Source organism: Pholcus phalangioides, unplaced genomic scaffold (assembly GCF_987345545.1).
Source record: "Pholcus phalangioides strain wild (caught in Gottingen) unplaced genomic scaffold, Ppha-v1.0 ptg000037l_1, whole genome shotgun sequence".
Taxonomy (NCBI): domain Eukaryota; kingdom Metazoa; phylum Arthropoda; class Arachnida; order Araneae; family Pholcidae; genus Pholcus; species Pholcus phalangioides.
The window spans coordinates 1720462-1730234 of NW_028301624.1; the positions used below are offsets into that span (position 1 = coordinate 1720462).

Genomic DNA, 9773 nt, shown 5'->3' on the forward strand with positions numbered 1-9773 from the left:
TTATAATATAATATCTTTTTTTAGAAATGTTATCACCTAATAATTAGAAAAAATTTCAAATTATGAATATCAATAAAATATCCCGTTCATTTTGAGAAGTACGATCGCCCTACCAATTACAAAAAAAAATTTAAATTATGAATATTAATTTCGGATATCGATAAAATAATCCGTTTGTTTTTAGAAATATCATCACCCTAATAATTAGAAAAATTTTCAAATTATCAATATTAATTTCGTGTATCAATTATCCCATTCCTTCTCGGAAAAATGATCACCCTGCAAATATATTTTTTTTAATTACATTTATTAATGAATAATTGATGAATAAAGTTTAATTTCAACTTACCTCGCCGTGAGAAGACAGTCGCCCGTCAGGCGTTTGTTCGGGCAAAAAATAAAGCCTGACGCTGGACAATCGCTGGCCACTGTTCTGGTCATTCCACAACAGCTGTAACTCACCGATGCAAGGATCATGGTTCATGGATATCCTCACGAAAAAGAACTCTCCTAAGTTAATCACACGGTATTTATCACTTTTAAAGAATTTAAATCCTTTGTGGAATACGTAGGGCCCGTATTGGCCGCACGGAGCCCCCACGAGCGAAGTCATCATCACCATCGCGTAGTAAAAAATCGGAACACCATAAATATGTGATTAAAAAAAATCGAAGTATAAATTCTTAATATTCCAATTGTTCACATCCGGTCGAGAACCTTCTTATATCACATTGAAAACTCCTCGCGGAGAATTATTTTTAAGAAATAATAACACCACGGCATTATTGTCGGTATAAAATTAAAACAGCGTTATATTATCAAAATAATAATCACATTTTCCAGCGAACGCGCGCACATAATAACACGAAAAGGAAAAAAAAAACGCGCACAATGGAAATAAAACAACGATAAAAAAGGAAAACTAGCACGTTATCGTAGGAACGTCGTCCTTTGGATGATAATCACGGACGAATTTCCAATCCTAAATGCCATAATAATCTTTTCTTATTCTTTCTTTCTCGGAAAAGGGAAATCCTAAAAAGTCGCCAAAAATCGCCTAATACCTGTCTCGCGCGAGCGTGTGTATGTGACTCAATACACAAATTATTGAGAAAGAAGCACGCCGTTGTCTTGATGAAATAAAAACGTCCTTCGATGAACACTCTCTCACACACACACAAACAAAATAAATATTTCTTCCTTCACAAATTCCGCCAAAATTCCATCACAAATTTAACAAAAAAAATTAATTTATATTTAAAATTATTAAAAATTAATATATTGAGCATCGGAAAAAAAAATTATAATTGACAATAAAAATAATAGAGACACAGGGGGGGCTTCGAGTGAAGAGTTTTACGATGACTAAACCGCACCGCGCGACGGCTGAGTAAAGAATAAACAAAAACAACCAAATAGCAAAACAATATTCTCGCCTCCAGAGGGGGCGAGCGTTGCTTGTCAGTTATCAATCCCAGGATGCTCTACGCGACGAAATTCTCTTTCTTTCTTCCCCCCCCCCCTCTCTCTCTCTCTCATCTCTCTCTCTCTTTACTATCAAGCGTTTGAGGTTAAGGGAGAAAATACGCGTATATTGCAAAAAATAAAATAAAATCAAACTGTTATTTGGCTCTTAATCGCTATTTTATTGATAAGCATATTCTCGCAAATATCGCGTAATAACAAAATTAAGTCGCTTATTCGTTTAAATTTATCCACGTTTTTGTATTTAATTTAAAATGATATATTTAATGATTATAATAATTTCAAGTTACAAATGATTTTATTAATGTTTCAATTTAAATAAGCACAATTATTGCAGTATTCAAGTAATAATGTAATAAGCCTAAAAATTGTAACTACAGAGAATCTAGATAAATATAAGGAATAAAATTGCAAATTTTCATTTGAATTTATCAATTAAGCGTTTGTAAGATATAAAATGATTTCATAAATGTGTTTGAATTTGGATAACTCACATTTCTTGCTCCTTTTAAGCTCAGAAAGCCTACAAAATTGTAATTACAGTACGTAAACAAACAATGATGTAGCATGGAGGCTTCTTAGCGGGTAAATAAATAGATAAATAGGGTCACAAGGATCCCAGATGTTAAGAGATTTAATTTTAAATATTAAATTTTTTAATTATTTTTCTACTTTAATATTGAATTTTATCTTTTTATTGGTAAATATTAATAAAGTCGATTTAGTTCCTATCAAGAAAAGAAAAATTTGAGTAGTTATAGAATAGCGGGTTGTTTTAAATGGGGTCACACAAAGTCAAACAAAGGTCCCCATATATTAAAAAAAACTAAATTCTAAATTTTTTTATTTAATTTTTGTTTGTGCATTATTAATACAATATTTCGTTTTATTTCACTATTGTCAAATTCAATTTAGTTTTCTAACTTGAAAAGACATTTTTTTAAGACGAAAAAAAATGCTTGGAATTTTTTGGGCTCCGGAGATCATTATAAGACGGCCTCATGAATGTAAAATCATATCATTATTTCAATAATGAATTGGATTTACTCATATATTTATATTACCAATCCGCTTTAATTACTAAAATTATTAACAGAGCAAGCATTGAATAATATTTCGACTCTTTTGAGCGACTGATATCCATAAAACTTTCAGTTATGAATTTTTTTTTTAATTTTTATTCCAAAATAATGAAAATTATTGAAATTATTTATTCGATTTCGCAAATAACGAAGAAAGGAAACATATTTCCATACTGAGTTGTTATTGGCGACATCCGCAATCGAGGCGTTTATGATTTTTGTTATCTCTTTGGCGAAAAAACTGGATTGGTGTTTCACAAAACTCGTTGCAACCCTTAACGGTAATTGAACAAAGCAGGGCTTATGGAGAAGAAAAGAAATCGTCTTTCTTAGGGGAAAAAAAAAATAAGAAAGAAAAATAAGAAAAAATGGCTGGAATATATTTTTTTCTGCCGTTCTTTATACTATTATTATTTGGTTGAAATGCTTTTTAAAGTAGAACGCTGGCTCACTCACTTCAACAACAGAAGAAAAAAAAAAATACAGTATATAGCTTTATCTCTTTTTCTATTTTATTTATGTTTTTTTTATTCCAGCTATAGGTAGAGATAGATACATACATGAGCTTTGCATTTCCTTCCCTTTACGAAAGCATTTCTTATTTCCTCTCGATTTCAAGTTGATATTTCGCAACATCGGTTATTTTTTATCGTAAATACAGCAGCTACAAAATTAACAGAAAAACCTGTTTGTTTGCTTTTTTTTTTTTCGCAATAAATTTTATTCTAATGAAAGTTGGAATAATCGATCGAGAATTTCGTGAAGAAAACTCGTATGAGAAGTTTAAATAACCGTTGAGATGAAAAAATATGTGAGAAATATCGTGTCCGGTAATATAGAAGTCAGATTAAACACGCAAAATTATGAATAATGGAGTAGTAGTTAGCAAAAATAACAAGAATTAATGAGTGAAACGAATAGGAATTGGTGATAAAAATCAATATGAAAATGACAACAATTAATAGTGAGTGTAATAAAAATAAATAAGAATTAATAAGAAAAATTGATAAAACGATTAAAACTGTTAAATCATAATAAAGAAGAAAAATTAGTAATAATTGTTAATAGAAATAAATAAAAATTAATACGAAAAATAAATGAAAATTAATAATCAATAAGGAAATTGCTGTATTAGAAATTAATTAGAATAGTTAATTTTTAGTTGGTAAAACTAATTTTGAGTAAATTGTTAATTAAGGATGAATGAAAAAATTAGTAATTTTTCATGAAAATTAATATGGATTAATAATTAAAAATTAATTTTAATAAGCTAAAAATATCGTTTTATTTAGAAACTCACAATAAACTAATTCAGATAATAAGTGTTACGATAAGAAAATCGGTGGATTGAGAGAAAAAATAGACTTTGCGGATTAAATTGAATTTTAGGTTGATTATTTTCATCATATGCTTTCAAGGGAACCGAATCAAACAATAATAATATTTAATGTGAATTTTATACAAAAAAAATTAATATTATTTTTTAACCTTCAGTACATGAATTCGTAATTAATATTTTAAATTTTACTATTAATTTTCGCGAACTAGAGAACAAGAAAATAATTGAAATTTCAGTGAAATAATTAGTCCAGCGTTTCTCAAAGTGGGCAATATCGCCCCTTGGTGGATGATGTAATAGTCCAGGGAACGATAGAACCTACAGAAATAACATAGGATCCTATGGGTTCACAGGAGTTGGGGTGCGATGAGAGAAAAAAAAATTTCCAAAAATGAGGGGCGATGGAACAAAAAGTTTGGGAAATATGAATAGACGATTCAAAATAATAATTTTAATTGGTTTAGCAGGTATAATGAGATCACTATTATAGCTTTTAAAAATCATATATCAGGAAGAATTATTTATTAATAGGATATACCGTATTATTTGGTTATTAGTAGCTAAATATTGAAGTTTTAATCCAATAAATAATAATATGAAAAGTTGAATTTTCAAATATTTATTAAATATTCAAATATAGGCGATTCAAAATAATAATTTCTATTAGTTTGCAAGGATAATGATGACTATTATATGTATATATCTTTTAATTATGTATCAGAAAAAATTACTGTATTTAGATATGGACGATTCAAAATATTAATTTTAGTATAGGTTCATATCTGAATGCAGTAATTCCTCGTACTAAAGCTTACAACGCGTTCGTTATTAGTACCTCAGTATTGTATATTGAGGTTCTAATCTCTAATAAATAATGATATGAATTTAAATTTTCAATTATGTACCAAATATGGACGATTTTAAAATAATAATTTTGAAATTAGGTTTAGCAGGGATTGTATAGTATGATTATTATTTTTAAATGGATCATATATCGGAGAGAATTATTTATTAATAGGATATATTATAGCTTACAACGCGTTGGTTATTAGTAGCTGAAGCGTTTTTTCTTATCGTGAAAACGCTTCCTCAGCGGGACCCGCTATCGTCCCCGCACCAGCAACATGCATTCACCCAGTCCAAGAACTCAACCCTGATGATGATAAGGTCCTTTTTTTTTTTGCTTTTCCTTCAACTACAAAAATAAGAGAGGGAAAAAAAAGCAATTGATAACAGGTTTATTTTTTATTTTTTTTCTACTAGCTGGTTTTCTGAGAACAGCTCATGCTGATAATAATGAGCACTTCTCTTTCTTTTTTTGGCTTCGTAATACTATAACTTAATCATAACACAGGTCAGCAGGTGTGATAAGAACTTACGCCAAAGCCATGTGCATAGCTGTTATTTTATTATGGCTGCTGGATTAAAAGTTTATAAATCCAAGGGGAAGAAAAGAGTAAACATATTCGTTGAAGCGAAAATCTTATTTTAAAAAAAATTTCGTAATGGGTGAACATAGATGAATTCAAAGAAATCTGTTTATTCAGAGGAAATACACGAAATCTACGATACGTATTTTATTGAAGATAATGGTCCTCACTCGAGGGAAAACTGGCAGAGATCCAGCCAAGGGTCTGGGATAAATCTCATTGTTATTAATACATGTATACATACTCTTTAATTTTTTTGTAGTACTTGTATAAATTTAACATAAATGGCCCGAAAAAGTTCCTGCCTGGGCCCCTGTTTTAAAGAATATAAATTTTGAATAATTTGCTAAATGGACAGTAATTAGTATCTGTAACTTCTCCTTAATTGATGGCAACTAATGAATCATTTCAATTATTTTAATCTTATGATTAAAATTAGGCATTTTAATATTTTCTTTCGATGGAAAACGATAAAGACGGCAGAAGAATATTGTCATTATAGAAGGTATATATATTCATTAAAATCAGTATTTGGTGTTACATCAAAAATTTTCCATTCTCATTTGGGTTATCTCTTCAAATATTTACAAAAACCTTGTCATCTTTTCAGAAATTAATAAAGAACCGTCAAAAAAAATTGTGTTATTAAATATTTGGTATGAAACGTGTGTGTGTGCTTACATATATGTAAATTAATTATAAGCATGCAGTAATTGGTGTCTTTGATAGCATTTTTTTTTCGTTTATTCATTTTTTATTTTATTTATTTTGTTTTATTCTCTTTCTTATTATTTTTTAAACTGATTAAAATTGAAATAAGATCGAAGTAGATTTCGAAACGATAACAAATGCATATTCAAAACAGAGAAAAATACCTGGAGTAGAATAACCAATAAAAACTCAGCAATCATTATCACGCAAATATTTTATCGTGAAAAGTTTAAATTCAGAGGAAAAATAATCATGAACATATAATTTAAAAAAAAAAGGTGGAACCAAATACCTTAAGCAAATTACTGTACTAAATAAATTCTTGAGCATAAAATTAAAATAAATTCTTGAGCATAAAATTAAAATAAATTCTTGAATAAAATTAAAATAAATTCTTGAATAAAATTAAAATAAATTCTTGAATAAAATTAAAATAAATTCTTGAATAAAATTAAAATAAATTCTTGAATAAAATCGAAATAGGATCGAAATAGGTTCTTGAATAAAATCGAAATAGGATCGAAATAGGTTCTTGAATAAAATCGAAATAGGATCGAAATAGGTTCTTGAATAAAATCGAAATAGGTTCTTGAATAAAATTGAAATAGGTTCTTGAATAAAATTGAAATAAGTTCTTGAATAAAATTGAAATAGGTTCTCGAATAAAATCGAAATAGGATCGAAATAGGTTCTTGAATAAAATCGAAATAGGTTCTTGAATAAAATTGAAATAGGTTCTTGAATAAAATTGAAATAAGTTCTTGAATAAAATTGAAATAGGTTCTCGAATAAAATCGAAATAGGATCGAAATAGGTTCTTGAATAAAATCGAAATAGGTTCTTGAATAAAATTGAAATAGGTTCTTGAATAAAATTGAAATAAGTTCTTGAATAAAATTGAAATAGGTTCTCGAATAAAATCGAAATAGGATCGAAATAGGTTCTTGAATAAAATCGAAATAAGTTCTTTATAAAAAAATAAAAAAAGTTTTTTAAATAAAATTGAAATACGTTCTTTGTAAAAAAAATCAAAATAAATTCTTAAACAAAATCGAAATTTAAAAAAAAAATCTATATGAATTCTTAAAGAAATCGACACATAGGTTTTCAGATAAAATCAAAATAAATTCGTAAATAAAATCAAAATAAATTCGTAAATAAAATCGAAATGAATTCTTCAATAAAACCAAAATAAATGATTTAAATGAACCAATCATTCTCAAATGAAATTGGTATAAATTCTCAAATAAAATCAATATATGTCCTAAAATGAAATCGAAATATATTTTAAATAAAATTCAAATTGATTCTTAAATAATCGAAACAAATTTTGAAAGAACTGAAAAGGATTCTCGAAACGATAACAAGTATATGTTTAAGAAAGAATCCCGGAAAATCCCTGGAATAGAAAAATCAATAAAAACTCAAAATGTATTATAAAATATCCATCGCTTAGAGTCAAAGATTCACATAAGAGATACTATAATCATTAAAATATTCAAATAAATAAAAACCCCGAATTTGGAAATTTTCTAAGAATCATTTCCCTTATTTCAGATAACAACCAAAAATTCAATATCGAATCCATTCGCATCAATAAACCCGGAATATATACAATATACGATCTGGAACATGTGCTGCATTACATCAAATTTACCCATAGACTAAAGATTTTCAAATAAATAAATATTTATTTGTCACACAACCCAATAGGCAGATTTTACTTACTTTGGTAAGATTCAAAACTGGAAACATAAAAGAACATAAATGAATATATATTATTATAATACTATTATACTATTATAACGCACGAAGGAGATACGTAATAAAGATGCGACTCGACCTCTCAAGATTAAAATATTATACTAGTTATGTACACACGCTATTTAGAGATTTATTATATTTTACAATAAAATAAAACTTTGAGTAGTTAAAAAGGGGCCCTAAAAATAGCAGTAGTTAAATGGGATCACAAATCAAACAAAGTCCCCCCAGATATTAAGAAATTTCCATTCTAAATTTCAGAATGGATAATGATTATTATTATACGTATATACATTTTTTTTAAAAATGACAAATCAAAAGGAATTATTTATCAATAGGATATACAGTATTATAGCTTACAACGCGTTGGTTATTATGATCCGGGTATTGAAATTTTAATCTTTCAAATAATAATATTAAAAATTAAATTCTCAAATGATTATTTAATATTTAGATATGGACGATTCAAAATAATAATTCTAGTAGGTTCTCAGGGCAGGGATTATGATGATTTAAAAAAAAAATCATATATCAGAAAATTTTTTTTATTAATAGGATATATACAGTATTATAACTTACAACACGTTATCGGTTATCGATTTTTTATCGAAATCAATAAAATCTAGACTTTAGAATCTAGATTATAAGAAATACTATAATCATTAAAACATTCAAGTAAATAAAAAAACCACGAATTTTCGGAAATTCGATGTTTATCAGAATCATTCGCCATATTTCAGATAACATCCGAAAAATCCAATATCGAATCCATTCGCATAAATAAACCCCGAGTATACGATATCCGTATGTATGCGATCTCGAACATGTGCTGCCGTACATCAAATTTATCCCGTTTCCACAATCGCACGAAGGAAGTACGTAATAAAGATCCGACTCGACCTTTCAAGATTATAATATTATATATATACACACACACACGCATATTTTTAGAGATTTATTTATTTTTTCATATTTTTTTACAACAAAATAAAAACATGAAAGAAATAGAAAAAATGCGCGTAATAAATTTTGCCGAAGTTGTTCAAAAGTGCTCTGTTCTTGTCTTATTTTCTTTTATGAAATCTTTGCTCGTTCTTCGCCCACTTGACCTTGAAAGCGAACAACACACTCACATTTCGTGTCTTTTTTTCCTACTTCTTTTATATTATCTAGATTTTCTTTTGCTTCTTTTTCCTCTCCTAGAATCTCATATAATAAGAAAAGAGAAGAACAGATCGCCATACAAAATAACCTGGCTGAAAGCCAAAAGCTAAAATCCCCCCCTTTCTCTTCATATTATTATTATTATTATTTCATCCTACCAGTTTCAGGAAAAGAAAATTTCATATCAGAAAAAAATCTTATCAAATAAGAGAGGGGGGAAAAAAAGTATGTGAAATTATTAGAAGAACATATGATTGTGTAGCTGAAAGCGAAAAATAAGCTAGTAGTGGTTTTTGTGGTACTTTTATCTACGAAAAAATAATAATAATAAAAACCATGATGTTACATCCGCGATCGGATGACGCATCCATGGAAAAGGACAAAAATAATCATAATGCATAATAATGATAATAATAATAAAAACAGGAAATATTTGTGGTGAAACGCGTGTTTTGCTCTCGGTGAAGCTTATTTCCAGTAGTTACTTCAGATGATGAAATAATGACATTTAAAGCTATCTAGATAAATATGAATTATATGTACCCGAAAGATTCGATCAACTTGGGAATTGAAAATAATTAAGTTCGTTGATGTGAATAGGAAATATAATCAAATTTTATTTGATTTGTACAGCGGAAATGGAGGTTGATATTGATGTTTAATAAACATATTTTTTTTATTTTAAAATTAAAAAAGGGGAAAAATTGCATTTTGAATAATTAAATGAATGAAAATACCCGGTCTCTCACGGGATTGAAAAAAATCAAGATTATAATATTAGTTTTAAATTTAAAAAAT

General features: G+C 27.7%; 1 protein-coding gene across 2 annotated transcripts in view; it reads right to left on the reverse strand.

The window, feature by feature from the left end:
* Positions 1-1372, reverse strand: part of LOC149065876 (uncharacterized) — a 127081-nt gene extending 125709 nt beyond the window's left edge. For both annotated transcript variants that reach the window (XM_089253308.1, XM_089253307.1), the window contains exon 1: positions 350-1372. In XM_089253308.1, the coding sequence (XP_089109434.1) occupies positions 350-622 (273 nt within the window). In that variant the 5' untranslated portion in view covers positions 623-1372. The remainder of the gene's footprint in view (positions 1-349) is intronic.
* Between the last annotated feature and the right edge of the window lie 8401 nt (positions 1373-9773).